The following is a 20,604-nucleotide window of genomic DNA, read 5'->3' on the forward strand; positions in this document are numbered from 1 at the left end:
AAAAGAATAAAAAAAAGGAAAACAGATTTGACGTCAGGGGGTTTCGTCAAACATGTTTCTGGAATATTCTGAGAACCCGTCGTTTTCGCTGCTGCGCGTGAGGGCACGAGAGTTCAGGGCTGAGTGACACATGTCAACGTTCAAACAGAACCTACGCCCGTGACGTCACGAAACAACGCCCACCACGGGCTTCCGTCGGGAGGGTTTACAGGTGGAAAGGTGGAAGAAGCGAGCTGAACACTTCCTATTGGTCCACGTCGATATTTACCGTAAATACCGTTGAAGGACGCGGAAATCCGTTTTTTTTTTTTTGTACAAAGACAAGCGAGTCGGTGTGCGGCCGATGGCGCTCAAAGGACGCCGTTGTGTCGAAGACGCTTGGCGTGTTACTTCCCGACGCGCTATTTAAAAACAAAAAAAACTCGACAAAACTCACGAGCGGCTCCCGAAAACATTGGCTTTACGGTAAAGCGCACCGCGTTTTTTTGCTGGCGGCCGGAAGTGAGGTGGCCGCTCGCACGGGCAAGCCGAAGATAAACACGTAGACGTGTAGGGAGCCATGACAATACGCGTCGCGCCGGAGCTGCTGCTGGGGACGGCCGACATGGAGTAATTAAGAATAAGAATAATTAACTCGAGCACCGATAACTACTCCCCGGAGGACAGAGACTTAAAGCCAGGAGGCAGAGCCGCGTCGAGCTGGTGAGTAGCCCCGGCGGGCGGCGACAGCTGGTGCAGCCGCTGCAGAGCTGGCGTTAGCTTGCTAACCACCCAGACGGTGTTTCGTCAGACCGTCCCCGGGTATCGGACGTGCGGCGTTTACAGTACGGCGACCGTCAGCAGCCAGCCCACCGGGGGGAGGGGGGGCATGTGGAGGGAAGGTTGGCTGCGGCGAGGTGGTCAAACGCCAGAGGGTTGCCTGTCCTCTGTGCCATAACGAGCTAGCTGGGGGGCTAGCGAGCCAACATGGCTAACTACGCCTCGGCCGTCGTGGTGGGGGTATTAGCGGGGTATTTATGATTTGCCCCCGGTAGTTTCGGGAGGCAGCGGGGGCACGGAGCCGTCGGCGAGTGTTCCTAGATGGTGCTTCGGGTCTGGGAACGCGCAGAAGCGGTCGGGCGCGCCGTTGTCGTTGGCGTTGGGGCGGCTGGTGAGAAACCCCGAGCCAGCGACGCGTCGTAGACGCGGGGACGGTCTCTAGTCCCGTCGTTACGCCGCCGGGGTCGCGTGCCCCTCTGGAACCCCCCCCCCCCGCGTTTTGGGGTAACTGTCGTGTAAGAGAACCCGCAGGTCCAGGCCCCTTGTGCAAACGGGACAGCTCTGCCCACCTTTAACCCCTTGCAGACTCGGGTCTCCCGAGTGGGTTTCGTCTAGTCCGGCCCGGGTGGCGTCCGAGTCTGACTGGACCGCCCGCTGGAAGGTCTAATGTGTAACTTGCGTGTACGTGTATATGAGGGCCGGAAGGAGCGGAAGCCAAGCGCATGAAGCAGGCGGTCTGAGCCGGCGTGAGCAGGGCTGCTGCAGCCCGGGATCGTGTCAAGAGTGCGAACATGTCGAGTGGTTCTGGCAGTTGGACACTTGGCTGACATCGATGATCCTATAAACAACACATCGGCCGTCTTAACAGCGAATCCTCGTTTTTTGACTTGAATCATTTTAAAATGAAATGTCAAGAGTGAAAGGTTTGTTCTTGGAGAGCCGTGGAAGGGCGGTTGGGTGAACGTATAAGCTGATGGGGAGCAGCGGCGTGAGCGTTCACGTGACGTGTAAAGGAGCGAGGGGAGTCGTCGAGTGACTTGATTGGTTCGAAGTCGTGCTTGTCATTTGTTTCTTCGCATATTTGTTTAGTTGGATGTGGTTAATTTCATTTCCTCCACAGTCAAACCTGAAGGCCACCCGCTCTAACAGACTTCCTGACAAACCAATGGGAGCCGGTCACGGGTTCCGGGGGGGGGGGGTCTATGAAAATTTATATATCCTCAGTTTCGAATTTTATGTTATTTTCAGTTTCATGTGCGTCCTTTTAACAAGGCAAACACCTTAGCAATCTGTCATCTTTGGCCAGAATAGTTCTGGTGCCCTGCCTCCCTTCTTGGGTGTGTAGTGTTAAAGGTTCAAGTCCAAGAAAAATGACTAAAATCCACCCTCTTTCCCCTAACGTGCAAACATCATGATAAGTGAATATGTGGCATAACCTTATTCTTGTTGCAAACATTGAAATATTAGAAATAAAAAAGACCATGTTCATTTGCACATGGATGTGAGCAGTCCTGGTCGCCAGGTTTCTGTTACTCATTTATAGTCATCCCGAGTCCATCCATCCATTATCCAACCCCTTTATCCTGCTCTCAGGGTCGCGGGGGTGCTGGAGGCTGGAGCCTATCCCAGCAGTCAGTGGGCGGCAGGCAGGGAGACACATACACACACACACTCATACCTACGGACAATATGGCTGATTCACCTGACCTACATGTCTTTGGACTGTGGGAGGAAACCCACGCAGACACGGGGAGAACATGCAAACTCCACACAGAGGACGACCCCCCCCCCCAAGGTTGGACTACCCCGGGGCCCGAACCCAGGACCTTCTTGCTGTGAGGCGAGCCCGCTAACCACTGCGCCACCGTGCCGCCCCATTCTGAGTCCATTAAGAAATATTGACAAATTTGCTTAAAATGCATCTTTTACTATGAGTGACTCTCCTCGTGTACCGCTACAGAGTTGAAGGATCTCCAGGAATTTCCTGGATTCTCACACGTAGTCACTGTTGATTACCGTTTGGATTTTATTGGTTTCTGATTCTACTGAATTCCAATTCTTGTGATGATTGAGCAAGAAATCAAAATGCTTTCAAGGCGCAGACATCATCTTCCTGTTATATTTGACAATATCGGGAGACCAGACATATACGTGATGTGCAAGAAGACCCAGGACGGACCGTGAATCACCAAATAAGCCACAATAATCGCATTTTGTCATGAGATGCGATATCTAGTGTTCAGTCCGAGCACTCCCATAGAGCAATGCTCTCTGTTTCCCAGTGACTAGGAAGCTCCCAGAGGGTGCTCTGATGCCCTCGGAGGGAATTTACGAACGCATCCCAACTAGTCTCCCAAGAGCACCTAAGGCTCTAGCAGCAAATCTGCTGGTTTTATTGAATCACCAGTGGAGGGAAATAAGTTCTGTGTAACCCTAACCCTATTTTTTTTTAAAATTGCTTAATGTAGCTTTAACAGATAATAGCAGAATATAGATACCCTGCAAATGGTAGGCTATCGATCATACATTCTGCCCGCTTAAATGAACTGCTGAGAAGGAATCCCATCCCCTCGAGCGTGTCACCGTGGAGTGACACGTTCACGTTCACTGCCCAGCTGTACCTTTCTTGCAGTGGTGAGTGGAGGTTTCAGTCTCCTGGGATGAGCTGGTCTCCTATCTAGGGGTGAAAGCAGAATATAAATGTCATTTTCACTCTTGCCATCCAAAAATGATGGCGCGAGATTGAGCCGATCCTGTGGCGTTGAGATGACTGGGAAATGCTGCGTTCTGTCACGTTTAAACCACGCTGCAGTAAAGCTTCACAACATGTTGAGCTGCTTCCTAGAAGCTTATCGCAGTTTGCTGTATTACTGTTTTCTTTAGCAAAGCTTAGCTACTTTGTGTGTGTGTGTTTGCTCTGGGCTGCCGTGTGGTAAATAGCTTTGCTGACACATGGCACAGCCAGTGATGAAGATGCTGGGGCAGCATGGTCCTTGCAGTTGACCAAAAAAAATATTTTCATTTGCTCCTTTTAAAAAGCTCAATACATGTAACTGGTTATTTTGAATGCTACTGAAAACACACTTTCCGGATTCAGTTGGTTGCTGCAAAAGTCGAGGTCCTCAATGCATTCACAGGACTTGGACTGATCCTGACTTAACTGGTTCTCAATGGTCAACCCTTCATGCAGATTTGCACAGAAGTAAAGATGAAAGTTAAAAAGGGCAGCCAAAACCGTGATGGTCGATGAGCCCAAAGTGTGCTGCCACAGCTATTTTGCTGGCTCAGCCATTATCATTCTTAGATGCAACATGAAATAATTAGCTAGCTAGATCAGGGGTAACTAGCTAGTTAACCACGTGCCATGGAGAGCCATGTGTATGCAGGTTTTCATTCCAGCCACACTCCACACCGGGTGAATTTACTGATTAGCAACCCTTCAACCAAAGAGGAAGAATGTGCCAGTGAGACCACCAGGGGCCTCATGTACCAGTCGTTACTATGGGCAGATTTGTGCGTACACACCCATGGGATTTTTTAGCCCTGAAGTTTGTCTCAGAGGCCAGTGTAGAACCCCGGAATTTAGACACCGATTGGCTAACACTGATGTCTTTGCAGGCCTGGGTGATTGCTCGTCACAAGAGGTGGACAATAGATGTTAGGAGGAAGGAATTACAACTAACCATCATGCTTTGCGGCTACTGTCAGACAATCTTGAGGGTTAAAAAATCCCATGGGTGTGTACACACAGATTTGCCCATAGTAACGACTGATACACGAGGTCTCTTAGTCCATGGGCCAGAGCCCAAAATTTCCTATTTCGGTACACTCAAGGTGGCAAAGTTACTTATAATTTTTGAAAGGATCCATGTCTGTAGATGATATTTTGGTATGATAACCATTCCTGAGGGGCAGCTGTATCACAGTTATCAGCTCATGAAGTTAACCACCCCCTAAAGTAAATTGCATTTTAGACGCTGGTGCATATCCTGGTTTAGCCTCATGGTCAGGACATTTTTCAATGTTCTATAATATTGTCTTTGGTATCATTTTAAAGGGGACCTTCTTAGCTTTCATTCAAGCCCTGTTGTGGATATTTCTCACAAATATAGAGGTCACTTGAGCTCTTCAACCCGTCAATAACACACATCTTTCTGCAATGTTCGCCTAAACTATATACTTTCTTTTAGCCCTGTGGCATCTAGGAATATCAGGGACACAAAACACAAAAGCTGGAATACTCACAGGACTGTAAAGATTCAGGAAATGTATAATATACCCATACTATTTCATTGTGTGAGGTGATTGTGAACCTTAAATTAGAAGGGCATTATTACTAAGAAACTAACTAGACCAAAGCCAGTTAGTCCATGGGTCAGACCAGATATCGATATCACCCAAGGTGACACAACTTCACTGGTGCCATTTTATTTGGTACACTAACAGAAGTAAAATAATACATGATAACCTTTCCAAATGAGCAGCTATTTCATTTTTCTTTCAGGAAACCTGTTTCTGTGCCTCTCACGATTGTGTATTTGCCCAGATTTTTACAAATATAGCATTTCAACACCCCTGGTACTGATTAGCCTAGCTTAAACTCTGGGACAGTTCTTAGTTGGCCAACAACCAAGGATAACCAGTACTGTGTACTTCCATTCATTGTGCTAAGCTAGGCTAACGTGCAGCCAGATAGCTTTCTACTAAACACATATAGAGGAAACTGGTATCTATCTTCTTGTCTCACTCTGGAGAAGATTGTAAGCTAATTTCCCATAATGTTAGCATGTTCTTTTAATGTATATGTTAATATGATTAGTTAAAGTGGCTACGAGGAACTTTCATCTTGTGTTGATTTTAGCGGCCTCATGTGGACAAAATACAGCTGTTGCATAGCAACTAGGTAATGTATCTATTTGTGGCTATGTAAGGTAAATAATGGTAATATGACGCTGGTGAAGCAAAGTAAACTTTGTTTTAGTAGTGTTCATACACCTAAGTTACATGTATTTGTTTGTATGTGGCAGGTGAAAACTGACTGAATATGGCCACTGGTGAACAAGCAAGTTTTTACCCAATACCAAAGCGCCCACGGGTGGAGTGCATTATCCACTGTTCTGATGATACAGATAAGCTGGTTTCACTACAAAGTGTCGACTCATGGAGAACTCTGCTCAGGGCAGCTCAGATACGAAATCATGCACCAGTTTTGAAACTGGCAAAAGACATTCCTGAGGGACAGATTCCAGCAATCTACTACCACAGAAAGTGTCGCAGTATCTTCACTATGAAGCAAATTCTTGATGGCCTCCTTGCAAAAGAAAAGAAAAGTTGTCTCTGCTGAAGAGAAACAATCTAAGAGAGTAGCTCGACATGCTCCAAGTACATCTAGGACTTATGATGCAGAGTACATATTTTGTCAGAAAAACAGCAAATATTCCAAGAGACAGAATACGAGAGAAGTACTGGTGCAGTGTCGAGAACTGCGAGCTGATGCAAAGATCAGGAGTGCAGCCACAAAGAAAAGGGACAGCAGAATCCTTGCCATTGTGAGTAGAGACCTTATAGCAGCTGAAGGGCACTACCACAGGTCATGCTATAGACTTTACACCAAAGAAGCGGTTTCCAAAGGAGAGGTTGCCAGCAATGAAGATGATGCTGCAGCCCAGTATGAAGCTGCTGTGAATAAGGCATACAATGAGCTGTTCCTCTTCATCAGGATGGAGCTTTTTGGCAATCCTCAAGTGATGACAATGACTGATCTCTCTTCTAGACTGGTAGCTTCAATGAACTCCCAAGGCATTGCCCAAGTCAAGGAATCAACCAAGAAGCACATAAGGCGAAACCTGGAGAGTGAGTTTGCTGGAGCCTTGCAGATATTCCCTGATGAGAAAGGAAAATTCCTCCTCTATCCCGATAACTTGTCCATGAGGGAACTTGCCAAAGAAAATCGTCTCTCAAAAGGGAGCTGCAGACCCTGAAAAGTGTCAGTGCACAAGATGTTATAGCCAAAGCAGCCATCAAATTGAGAGCAGACATTAAAAGTCAAGATGTTCCTCAAACCTGGCCACCTGAAGTCAAACCAGAAGCAGAATGTCCTACCATTCCAGAGTCGCTCATTATCTTCCTGTACTCTCTACTCACAGGCTCAAATGATCCTGATCATGCATCCCAGAGAGTGCAGTGCCTTCTGCAGTCATTTGGCCATGACATAGTATATGCAGTGACATGTGGAAATACCAAGCCTTCCAAGCACATTGTTCTGTCATTCAGTGTCAAATCGTTGACAGGAAATGTAGAGTTGATAAACATCCTCAACCGACTTGGTCACAGTGTGTCCTATTCACAGATGGAAGAGATCAACACTGCCCTGTGTCTCCAGAAACTCTCATCATCAGGGAGTGGCATTGCCCTTCCAGCTAACATCCATCCTGGCATATTCACAACTTTAGCCTGGGACAATATCGACCGTCTTGAAGAAACTGTCAGTGGTGAGGGAACATCTCACAGAGTCAATGGGATTGCTGTGCAAGCAAAGCCAGTCAACCCACTTCCTGTCCAACCCATGCCCACTGTTCCCAAAACAAAGAAGAGAAGCATTGATGGACCCCCACCAATGTTACCAACTTACAATGCTGGACAACGGGTAGGGCCACCACAAAGCAAAAAGTCAGATGCCGATACTGCAGCCAATACTAAGCTTGCCAGAGAGAAAAACCTTCTTTGGGTCCTAGCATGCATGTCACAACAAGAAGAACAGTCAGTCAGCAGCTGGACAGGCTTCAACATCCTGACTCGAGGAGAGATGACGGTCATCCCCGATAATATAGGCTATCTGCCTACCATCAATGCTCCAGCGACACAAATGTCTACTGTCAACGAGGTGCTTAACCAGTCACTGAGCATCATGCAGTGCTTAGGCCTGAGGAAGATTGTCTGTGTCTTTGACCAAGCCCTGTATGCGAAGGCTGTCGAGATCACATGGAAACACCATGACAAGTTCCATGATATCATCGTTAGGCTTGGGGTATTCCACACCATCTGCACACTGCTGGCAATAATAGGAAAGCGTTTCCAAGATGCTGGACTCAAAGACCTCTGCATTGAGTCTGGCATGATTGCAGAAGGCTCAATTGCTGGTGTTATGGATGGCCGCAAGTACAACAGGGCAGTGCGACTACACAAGCTCCTGTATGAGGCTCTCATGCGACTGACCTTGAATGGTTTCCTGTCCTGGTTGGAAGAAACTCACAGGAATGACATGGTTCACCTGAATGAGACACTGAAGACCATTGACAGCCTTGGGAAAGAAGTCTCACAACATACTTTGAAGGAGGTCCTCGAACAGCTCTTGTACACGCATCATGGATCTATTTGAAGTCTACCGTGAGTTCCTTAGAGGTGGAAACGGCAGCCTCTCGAACTTCTGGATGTCCTATTTGGACATGGTTGAAATCTTGTTGGGGCTCATCCGAGCATCCAGAGAGGGAGACTGGATGCTACACTTGGCTAGCATTCGAGCAATGATCCCATGGTGCTTTGCTTATGACAGGATGAATTATGCACGCTACCTCCCCTACTACTACGCCCAGATGTCTGAGCTGCCCATCACACACCCAGATGTGTACACAGAATTCATGGAAGGAGGCTTCTCAGTCCAACTGGGCTCCACCAATCCCTTTGGCCGAATCCCTGTTGACCAAGCTATAGAAGAAACGGTGAACAAAGACACCCAAACAGCTGGAGGGACAAAGGGATTCAGCTTGAAGCCAGGAGCTGTGACCAAATATTATCTCACAGCTGAGTATAGAAGCATGTACCTCAGACAGCTGAGAGACCTGACAGGTCAAGGCAGGTGCAAATGGTCTCATCCAGATCTACAGAGTCCAAGGATCAAGAGAGATGAAGCAGATGTCCAGTCTCTCATGGACCTTATGGAGAATAACTGGCTCAATCCTATGTCCCCTGATGAGATTGATTTGGTTAGCCTCTCCACTGGCAACATGGCTCCACCTGATGTGACCATAGATCTCTTGAGAGCTCTTGAGAAAGGAGAAGAGGCCTACCAAGCATTCCAGCAAACAAGGTTCGATGCAGACCCACCACCTGTGAAATTCCACGACAAGATGACCAAGCAAAGTCTGAAAACATTCTCCAATGTCAGCACAAAACAAGCTCATGGAAAGAAAGCACAGGATGTGGTTCTGAAGGCAGATAGAAACCTTTTCAGTCACATGATCCTGGTGGCTGAAAGCAGGAAGGTGAATCTGAAGGATGTCCTTGCCTACCCATTGGGCCCACTACCATGGGCACTGGCAAATGCTGATGGGTCCTTACGAAAAACAAACAAGGCTGCACTTGCCAGAGAGCTTGAAAAGAATGTATCTCCTGCAGAAGACATCCCAATCCCATCTACTTCCATCATTGATGGGATGAGCCTGGTCCAAACAATGAATGGCAACAACAAACCTTTGCACAGGTGGCAGAGTCAGCCTTGACCCAGGTCCTCCATGAGGGAGCACAGAGTGGGAGGATTGATGTTGTCTTTGATGTCTATCACCAGACTTCGATCAAAGATGCTGAACGACTGAACCGGGGTGGAGACGTCACTCTCCAGTACAAGAATCTTGCAGGGGGACACCACGTCCAGCAGTGGAGAAAATGTCTGTGCAGTTCCTCCAACAAGACCAGTCTCATCAAGTTTCTGGTGGAAGAGTGGAAACTCCCACGATACAGAGCTATGCTGCATGGCAAGGTGTTGTACATGACCTGTGAGGAAACCTGCTACAAGTTGACAGAAGATGGGTGTGAGGAAGCAGCAGAACTGCACTCCACACATGAAGAAGCTGACACCCGTCTGCTCCTGCATGCATTGCATGCAGCAAATGCGGGCTCAAAGTCAGTTATCATCACAGCTGAGGACACTGATGTCATGGTGCTTTGTCTTGGCTTCCAGAAGGACATCACCTGTCCCATCTACCAGAAGTGTGGGACTCAGAACCGCACACGGTTTGTCGACATCACCAAACTGGCAAGTTCACTTGGAGACAGCATCTGTGACAGCCTAATTGGCTTACATGCCTTCACAGGCTGCGACACTGTCAGTGCATTCGCTGGTCGAGGGAAGCTGAATGCCCTGAAGATAGTGAGAAAGCACACTTCCTGCCAAGAGACTTTTAGTCAACTGGGACAGACATGGAATGTGAGTGATGAGCTGTTCCAGAAAATTGAGCAGTTCACCTGTCGGATGTATGTTGCTAATAGCAGCACTGCTGAGGTGAACAAACTGCGTTACCAGCTCTTCTGCACCAAAAGGGGAGAGGTTGAGTCCAGCCAGCTGCCACCATGTAGAGACTGTCTCTTTATGCATGTTCAACGAGCCAACTATCAGGCAGCAATATGGAAGTGCTGTCTGCAGGCTAACCCTGTGGTGCCAAGCCCTACTGAGTATGGATGGACAGACGATGAAGGCAAGCTGGCCATTTACTGGATGCGCTCCCCACCTGCACCAGATGTGGTCTTGGAAATGCTAACATGCAAGTGTGTGCATTCATGCAAAATGCCAAGCTGCATGTGCCTGTCAAATGGACTTCCATGCACAGACATGTGCAGGTTACAGACCTGCAGTAACCAAAAACAGCAGGATGGTCCAGAACTGGACTTTGAACTTGGGGAGTCAGATGATGAGAGAAACGAGCAGTTTGATGAATGACAGTGTGATGATTCTGATGGTATTACTGTGGTAGTAGTCTATTGATGCACAGGATGTTGATTCTGGACTTGGTTACCCAGAGCTTGATAACAATAATGTAACCATATTGACATATACCCATTACCCTACCCATTACCATTACATATACCCACTAATGATATGGGATTACATGTATCATTGACTAAGTATATGTCAATGTTGTTTAAAATATTAAAATAGTTCATTACCTCACTATGGTATTCCTTTTTATCATGTATTTTGATTGTGTATTTAAACAAATGTATAGAGACCAGTTTGTGATCTAACTGGTTTTGGTCTAGTTCTCATTTAAGGCTCACAATCACCTCACACAATGAAATAGTATGGGTATATTATACATTTTCTGAATCTTTACAGTCCTGTGAGTATTCCAGTTTTTGTGTTTTGTGTCCCTGATATTCCTAGATGCCACAGGGCTAAAAGAAAGTATATAGTTTAGGCGAAAATTGCAGAAAGATGTGTGTTATTGACGGGTTGAAGAGCTCAAGTGACCTCTATATTTGTGAGAAATATCCACAACAGGGCTTGAATGAAAGCTAAGAAGGTCCCCTTTAAAATGACACCAAAGACAATATTATAGAACATTGAAAAATGTCCTGACCATGAGGCTAAACCAGGATATGCACCAGCGTCTAAAATGCAATTTAGTTTAGCAGGTGGTTAACTTCATGAGCTGATAACTGTGATACAGCTGCCACTCAGGAATGGTTATCATACCAAAATATCATCTACAGACATGGATCCTTTCAAAAATTATAAGTAAGTTTTGCCACCTTGAGCGTACCGAAATATCGTCTGGCCCATGGACTACCTGGTGTGGAGTCGGGTTGGAATGAAAACCTGCGTACACATGGTTAGCCACCGCAGCACTAGATTAATCAATTTGTTTAAAATGGAGCAATTACAGTGTTTACAAAGCGATCAATGAGAAATTAATTAACAAATCTATTCACAATTCCAAACCAATTCCAGACGATGTGGGGCGGCTCCCAGAGCGTGTCCTGCTTCCGTAACGCGGAGCATCGCCAAGTAAAACAGCACATGAGGGCGGGACAAAGGGTAGGGCGGGGTGTCATGTGATTGGATGGTGCGGAACGTGATTGACTGGGATGTTATCTGCCCACCCGCTCGGACTTTATGACGCAATTACAGACATGTGGCTGTTTGAGAGGAAGTGAAGGTGATTAGATTTTGGTGTAAAAAACAATGGAAATTCTGTTTTGTTTTGTTTTTTTTTTTGTTGATGGGGGCCTGCATCTTTTGTTGAATAGGTGTGTAATACGACGGGGAAATAAGTTAAAGGTTTTAAAAAAAGAAGCCAATTTTCATTTTATGTCGGTTTTGATGAATTTTGCAACAAAAAAAAATGCAGAAAATTGCACACAAAAATGTCGAAAAATCGAAAATATGAAATCAACAAATTTAATTAAAATTAAACTTTTAAACATTGCTTTGATAATTCCATGGCAGCTATAAATTAGCCACAACATTACTGTGGCTACAAATTATTGTGATTTTAATAACTATATTTTGTTTTTTGTATGGTTGTTTTTTTTAAATTTGTCGAGTCTGGTGTAGAGGATTTGTATCCTGTGCCAGAAATGTTTTCATTAAATTTAGTTAAATTAAATTACACAAAAAATTGTAAATTACTATATTGCACAAAAATGTAAATTAAAAAAAATGAATTAAATTACATAAAAAATTGTAAATTAAATTACACACACACAAAAGCAAATGGCTTTACCTTTGCGAGTGCATTTCCCACCTGTTTCTGTGTAATCCGCCTGACTCATTTTACACAAGACTTCATTATACCAGCAGGAGAAGTTTGAGTCCAGGAAAGCAGAACTTGAATGAGATGGAGCACATTATGGGCAGTGAGAGGGGATGTAGGTTATGGGGAGAGGAGCTCTTTCAAACAGTTCTGCCTCTCTAAAATAGAGGTGACAAAATGGGAAATGGCCCATATAATGTTTCATGGCTCTGGAAAAGGGAGGTGGGTATTTTAGACATTTTCCTGGAGCTCAGCCAGTACCAGGTGGTTGGTACAGCAGTAATACTCATAAAAGGTGTATTATTTTTTTAATTTTTTTTTTTACTGACAAAGAATACTCTTGAAGGTGTTTTTTTGATATTCACCAGTGATTATGACCGTGTCTCTGCTTTCTGAAGATTTGCCTACAAGGAACTGCAGATGCACAGGCAAAAATGAAAGCCCCACTTCCCGATTTTCAAGGCAACAATTTGCATAGCAGTCAGTTCCATTTTTTCTTGAAGTACATTGAACCTGACTTCATCAAGGTTTACATTTCAGTGGAGCTGGAATGTTTGATCAGTGTCGTACCTCGGCTAAAAGTTAGGGAAACGGTTTACTTATTGTAGAATTTGAACGCAACTCGAATCACGCTACGTCGGCTCGCTGGGGAACGTTTTTCCAAGTTGGCTGTCAGGCTTTACTACAACATAGGGTTTAAAAAAAACTATGTAGTAAAATTAAAAGATTACCATACCCAGTATGATTTCATTTTAACATGTGCGTTTGGGCTTTATCAGAATGGAACATTTTCCACCAAATGTTCAATTATTTTATCTGTATGCTACGAGTTGCTTAACTGGACTGGTCCTTATTCACATGCAGTAACCAATTCTCTGTTTCCTTCTTGATTCCCCCCCCCCCCATACCCCAGAAGTACCTGTAGCGGGTTCCATAATGGTGCGAGCAGCCTTGGTGACGGCCACCAGTCTGGTGTTGACCGGGGCTGTGGTGGCGCACGCCTACTTCCTCAAACACCAGTTTTACCCCACCGTGGTCTACCTCACCAAGAGCAGCCCGAGCATGGCGGTGAGTACATGTGGGTATGAAAGTGGAGAGGAATCATTGGACGGAAAGGTGGTGGGGCTCAGCCGTGTGGTTTTTTTGTTTTTTTTTTGCAGTGTAGCTGATAGCATGGTATTACAAAAGTCACTAAAGTCTGTTGATAAGACATAAACGTGTGGACAACATGAACACTAGAACGACCAAGACAGTCTTTATGACCGTTTTTGGATTTCAAAGTTTAGTAAATTTGTGGAGAAAAAAGATACAGACCTGCCGCTCCCTGAATTCTCCTAAAATTGCATATATTTGCATTAAAATTAGTTTTAGATCAATCGCATACAAAAAGTTATAAGATCTACCTGATACGACCATGAGCGGTCAACAAGACCGTCTCGTAATTTGCGTGTGATGGTGTGCGTCATGTCAGTATTCATGACGTGTGTTGGCCACGTCATTTCCTTCATGAAGTTCATTGCTCTGTCCTGGAAACACACTAGCGCCTTCTAGTGCAAAGAAATAGTCTAAACTGATTTTTGATTATGTCCAACATGTCTGGTTATAGACACCGTTACAGACGCACTATGACTACCACCGACGCGTTGCAGTATTTACAGGAGTTGGACAACGGCCATTTTAAATTGTTTAAAAAACAGTATTAAAGTTGTTAAAATTTTAATTTTGATGTCAGTTAGTTTCCCAAGACACACTAACATACGTAATGCATTAATATCTCCGCTGGGTATTTATCTTGACAAAATATAGAGTTTAAAAACCGGCAGTCATTTTGACCGCCTGTGGTCGTTCTAGGTAGGAGTGAAATCCCGGTCGTTCTGGTGTTAAAGCCAAACAGGGGTTTTCCAGATCAAGGAAGGTCTTTGCTGCTGTCAAAGCCTGTGTTCAATGACAGTAAAAGATGAGGAACATCACTTCCACTGACAAGTATAAGAAGCTAGGATAGGTTGCCGACTCAAGGTACTGGTCCTTACACCTTACTTTAATAAATAGCTAACCTAAAATAAGCTGGTTTTATTCCTTCCGTTGACCAGGCGTATATACGGTGTGTGGCGTACAATTAAAGACTAATATGAGGAGGAAGCTTGATATATAGGTTCACTAAACACACTGTCGCAACAGCCAGAATGAACTTGTGTGTGTCTGTGATTCCAGGTGTTGTACATCCAGGCCTTCGTGCTGGTGTTCTTGCTGGGGAAGTTCATGAGGAAGGTCTTCTTTGGCCAGCTGAGGGCTGCAGAAATGGAGGTAGAGTTCATTTTCAGCGTTAATAAAGTGTTCATGTCGGGGCGCCGCCATAGCTGAACGTTTACGGCGCATACCATGTGGCCACATGGTCGCTGGTTCTAATCCAGCTGGTGACCTATGTTGCAGTTCATACTCCTCTCTCCCCCCCCCCTTTTTCTTTTCTGCTTCCACTGGCGCTGTTCAATAAAGGTATAAAATACCAAAAAAAAAAAAAATCATGTGACTCGTACACTGGTTTGATGAAATGTTGGATGGCAGATGGCAGCAGTTGGTTATTTCTGCATACTTTTGAAATTTAAGTTATTCATTGTTATTGCAGGTTGGGCTGCTACTTGAACAAATTGTCGCTGAAGGAAACCAAGCTTGTGTGCATCTTGCAAAAACTAATTTGTTACCCATGCTGATCTCATCAGTGCACTCCAGATGCTACCCAAATGTCACATCTAGTCAACAGTATTTGTTCTTGTCCAGTTACACTTCACTCCTTCCCACCCCCTCAGCACCTGATAGAGCGTTCCTGGTATGCGGTGACCGAGACGTGCCTGGCCTTCACCGTCTTCAGGGATGACTTTTCCCCACGCTTTGTTGCCCTCTTCACCCTGCTGCTCTTCCTAAAGTGCTTCCACTGGCTGGCCGAGGACCGGGTGGACTTTGTAAGCGCACAAACACACACATACACACACACACACACACACACACACACACACACACACACACACATATATATACACTCATCGGCCACTTTATTAGGCACACCTGTCCAACTGCTCGTTAACGCAAATTTCTAATCAGCCAATCACATGGCAGCAACTCAATGCATTTAGGCATGTAGACATGGTCAAGGCGATCTGCTGCAGTTCAAACTGAGCATCAGAATGGGGAAGAAAGGTGATTTAAGTGACTTTGAATGTGGCATGGTTGTTGGTGCCAGACGGGCTGGTCTGAGTATTTCAGAAACTGCTGATCTACTGGGATTTTCACGCACAACCATCTCTAGGGTTTACAGAGAATGGTCCGAAAAAGAGAAAATATCAAGTGAGCGGCAGTTCTGTGGGCGAAAATGCCTTGTTGATGCCAGAGGTCAGAGGAGAATGGCCAGACTGGTTCGAGCTGAGAGAAAGGCAACAGTAACTCAAATAACCACTCATTACAACCGAGGTATGCAGAAGAGCATCTCTGAACGCACAACACGTCGAACCTTGAGGCAGATGGGCTACAGCAGCAGAAGACCACACCGGGTGCCACTCCTGTCAGCTAAGAACAGGAAGCTGAGGCTACAATTCGCACAGGCTCACCAAAATTGGACAATAGAAGATTGGAAAAACGTTGCCTGGTCTGATGAGTCTCGATTTCTGCTGCGACATTCGGATGGTAGGGCCAGAATTTGGCGTCAACAACATGAAAGCATGGATCCATCCTGCCTTGTATCAACGGTTCAGGCTGGTGGCGGTGTGTAATGGTGTGGGGGATATTTTCTTGGCACACTTTGGGCCCCTTAGTACCAATTGAGCATCGTGTCAACGCCACAGCCTACCTGAGTATTGTTGCTGACCATGTCCATCCCTTTATGACCACAGTGTTCCCATCTTCTGATGGCTACTTCCAACAGGATAACGCGCCATGTCATAAAGCTTGAATCATCTCAGACTGGTTTCTTGAACATGACAATGAGTTCACTGTACTCAAATGGCCTCCACAGTCACCAGATTTCAATCCAATAGAGCACCTTTGGGATGTGGTGGACCGGGAGATTCGCATCATGGATGTGCAGCCGACAAATCTGCAGCAACTGCGTGATGCTATCATGTCAATATGGACCAAACTCTCTGAGGAATGTTTCCAGTACCTTGTTGAATCTGTGCCACGAAGGATTAAGGCAGTTCTGAAGGCAAAAGGGGATCCAACCCGGTACTAGCAAGGTGTACCTAATAAAGTGGCCAGTGAGTGTGTATATATACACTACCATTCAAAAGTTTGGGATCACCCAAACAATTTTGTGTTTTCCATGAAAAGTCACACTTATTCACCACCATATGTTGTGAAATGAATAGAAAATAGAGTCAAGACATTGACAAGGTTAGAAATAATGATTTGTATTTGAAATAAGATTTTTTTTACATCAAACTTTGCTTTCGTCAAAGAATCCTCCATTTGCAGCAATTACAGCATTGCAGACCTTTGGCATTCTAGCTGTTAATTTGTTGAGGTAATCTGGAGAAATTGCACCCCACGCTTCCAGAAGCAGCTCCCACAAGTTGGATTGGTTGGATGGGCACTTCTTGCGTACCATACGGTCAAGCTGCTCCCACAACAGCTCAATGGGGTTCAGATCTGGTGACTGCGCTGGCCACTCCATTACCGATAGAATACCTGCTGCTGCTCTAAATAGTTCTTGCACAATTTGGAGGTGTGTTTAGGGTCATTGTCCTGTTGTAGGATGAAATTGGCTCCAATCAAGCGCTGTCCACTGGGTATGGCATGGCGTTGCAAAATGGAGTGATAGCCTTCCTTATTCATAATCCCTTTTATCCTGTACAAATCTCCCACCTTACCAGCACCAAAGCAACCCCAGACCATCACATTACCTCCACCATGCTTAACAGATGGCGTCAGGCATTCTTCCAGCATCTTTTCATTTGTTCTGCGTCTCACAAACGTTCTTCTTTGTGATCCAAACACCTCAAACTTGGATTCATCCGTCCACAACACTTTTTTCCAGTCTTCCTCTGTCCAATGTCTGTGTTCTTTTGCCCATCTTAATCTTTTTCTTTTATTGGTCAGTCTCAGATATGGCTTTTTCTTTGCCACTCTGCCCTGAAGCCCAGAATCCCGCAGCCGCCTCTTCACTGTAGATGTTGACACTAGTGTTTTGCGGGTACTATTTAATGAAGATGCCAGTTGGGGACCTGTGAGGCGTCTGTTTCTCAAACTAGAGACTCTAATGTACTTATCTTCTTGCTCAGTTGTGCAACGCGGCCTCCCACTTCTTTTTCTACTCTGGTTAGAGCCTGTTTGTGCTGTCCTCTGAAGGGAGTAGAACACACCGGTGTAGGAAATCTTCAATTTCTTAGCAATTTCTCGCATGGAATAGCCTTCATTTCTAAGAACAAGAATAGACTGTCGAGTTTCAGATGAAAGTTCTCTTTTTCTGGCCATTTTGAGCGTTTAATTGACCCCACAAATGTGATGCTCCAGAAACTCAATCTGCTCAAAGGAAGGTCAGTTTTGTAGCTTCTGTAACGAGCTAAACTGTTTTCGGATGTGTGAACATGATTGCACAAGGGTTTTCTAATCATCAATTAGCCTTCTGAGCCAATGAGCAAACACATTGTACCATTAGAACACTGGAGTGATAGTTGCTTGAAATGGGCCTCTATACACCTATGTAGATATTGCACCAAAAACCAGACATTTGCAGCTAGAATAGTCATTTACCACATTAGCAATGTATAGAGTGTATTTCTTTAAAGTTAAGACTAGTTTAAAGTTATCTTCATTGAACAGTACAGTGCTTTTCCTTCAAAAATATGGACATTTCAATGTGATCCCAAACTTTTGAACGGTAGTGTATATATAGCGTTTTTTTCCGAAACTGTCAATGGTGTTGAGTGCTCGACTAATGGGGAGCGGAATATCAATTAGCAGCTGATGAGTGCGAGACGCACGAAACAGGCGGCCTGTACTGCTATGCTTTAAAATCTTTTTTCCTGTATCCGTGTTGAGATATATATATATATATATATATATATATATATATATATATACAGTGCATCCGGAAAGTATTCACACCCCTTCACTTTCTCCACATTTTGTTGTTACAGCCTTATTCCAAAATGGATTAAATTCCTTTTTTTTCTCATCAATCTACACACAATACCCCATAACGACAAAGTGAAAAAGGTTTTGTAGAGATTTTTGCAAAATTTATTAAAAATAAAAAACTGAAATATTGCATGTACAGAAGTATTCACACCCTTTGCTATGACACTCACAATTGAGCTCAGGTTCATCCTGTTTCCATTGATCATCCTTGAGATGTTTCTATGTCTTGATTGGAGTCCACCTGTAGTAAATTCAATTGATCGGACATGATTTGGAAAGGCACACATCTGTCTATATAAGGTCCCACTGTTGACAGTGCATGTCAGAGCAGAAACCAAGCCATGAAGTCAAAGGAATTGTCTGTGGACCTCCGAGACAGGATTGTATCGAGGCACAGATCTCGGGAAGGGTACAAAAAATTTCTACAGCTTTGAAGGTCCCAAAGAGCACAGTGGTCTCCATCATTCATAAATGGAAGAAGTTTGGATCCACCAGGACTCTTCCTAGAGCTGGCCGCCCAGCCAAACTGAGCAATCAGGGGAGAAGGGCCTTGGTCAGGGAGGTGACCAAGAACCTGATGGTCACTCTGACAGAGCTCCAGCGTTCCTCTGTGGAGATGGGAGAACCTTCCAGAAGGACAACCATCTCTGCAGCACTCCACCAATCAGGCCTTTATGGTAGAGTGGCCAGACGGAAGCCTCTGCTCAGTAAAAGGCACATGACAGCCCGCTTGGAGTTTGCCAGAAAGCACCTAAAGGACTCTCAGACCATGAGAAACAAGATTCTCTGGTCTGATGAAACCAAGATTGAACTCTTTGGCCTGAATGCCAAACGTCACGTCTGGAGGAAACCAGGCACCTCTCATTACCTTGCTAATACCATCACTACAGTGAAGCATGGTGGTGGCAGCATCATGCTGTGGGGATGTTTTTCAGCGGCAGGAACTGGGAGACTAGTCAGGATCGAGGGAAAGATGAATGAAGCAAAGTACACAGAGATCCTTGATGAAAACCTGCTCCAGAGCGCTCAGGACCTCAGACTGGGGCGAAGGTTTACCTTTCAACACGACAACGACCCTAAGCACACAGCCAAGACAACGAAGGAGTGGCTTCGCGACAAGTCTGTGAATGTCCTTGAGTGGCCCAGCCAGAGCCCAGATTTGAACCCCATTGAACATCTCTGGAAAGACCTGAAAATAGCTGTGCAGCGACGCTCCCCATCTAACCTTACAGAGCTCGAGAGGATCTGCAGAGAAGAATGGGAGAAATACCCCAAATATAGGTGTGCCAAGCTTGTAGCTTCATACCCAAGAAGACTTGAGGCTGTAATCGCTGTCAAGGGTGCCTCAACCAAGTACTGAGTAAAGGGTGTGAATACTTATGTACATGCAATATTTCAGTTTTTTATTTTTGATAAATTTGCAAAAATTTCTACAAAACCTTTTTCACTTTGTCATTATGGGGTATTGTGTGTAGATTGATGAGGAAAAAAAGGAATTTAATCCATTTTGGAATAAGGCTGTAACATAACAAAATGTGGGGAAAGTGAAGGGGTGTGAATACTTTCCGGATGTGCTGTATATGTACTAGCAGAGGTGCCCGGCGTTGCCCGGGGAAAATGTTCTCACCAAAACAACCAACACAATCGGATCTTTACGATATAAGCGATGATGAAATATAGGATAATTTATGATATGATACATGTGATAAATGAATGTTGAATAAATGAATCTTATTAAGGAAGATTATCAAATGTCATATTTTCAATCCATTCATCAAGCTTCTTTGCCAATGTGTGTATTAATTGCCGCAAATCGCCACAAAATAAACTAAATTTTGCAAATCAAATTTTGTACTTGGTTTTTGAAATATTTTTGAACTGTGCAATCCTTGGAAAGTGCTGGTTCTAAAGATACCTTTCTTTTTGTTCTACAATGAGTATTTCTGGAGTTTTAAGCGAACATACAAACATACACTCTTGCTTTATATACATAGATATATATGTAATATACCTGATCTTGGACCTACATAGTTCAAAGATTTAACTCTACTTTAATGTGCACGATGTATTTCATTCACTTCCTCCATGGCAAGAGAGAAAAGTTGGGGGGGGGGGAGCAGATGACAGAGCACAAAAGATTGCAAGTCAAATATTGACACTATCACGAGACTTGGTTTTTAGTTTTGTAAGA

At 44.8% G+C, this 20,604-nt stretch overlaps 1 protein-coding gene across 2 annotated transcripts in view; it reads left to right on the forward strand.

Annotated features, from left to right (window-relative positions):
- Window positions 1–555: 555 nt before the first annotated feature.
- Window positions 556–20,604, forward strand: part of syvn1 (synovial apoptosis inhibitor 1, synoviolin) — a 30,828-nt gene continuing 10,779 nt past the window's right edge. Inside the window, exons 1-4 of one of the 2 annotated variants that reach the window (XM_056286718.1) lie at window positions 556–702; window positions 13,201–13,355; window positions 14,499–14,591; window positions 15,092–15,244. In XM_056286718.1, the coding sequence (XP_056142693.1) occupies window positions 13,224–13,355; window positions 14,499–14,591; window positions 15,092–15,244 (378 nt within the window). In that variant the 5' untranslated portion in view covers window positions 556–702; window positions 13,201–13,223. The remainder of the gene's footprint in view (window positions 703–13,200; window positions 13,356–14,498; window positions 14,592–15,091; window positions 15,245–20,604) is intronic. The other variant, XM_056286725.1, reaches the window with a different exon arrangement.

The sequence above is a fragment of the Lampris incognitus genome, chromosome 1, assembly GCF_029633865.1.
Source record: "Lampris incognitus isolate fLamInc1 chromosome 1, fLamInc1.hap2, whole genome shotgun sequence".
In the NCBI taxonomy this organism is placed as follows: domain Eukaryota; kingdom Metazoa; phylum Chordata; class Actinopteri; order Lampriformes; family Lampridae; genus Lampris; species Lampris incognitus.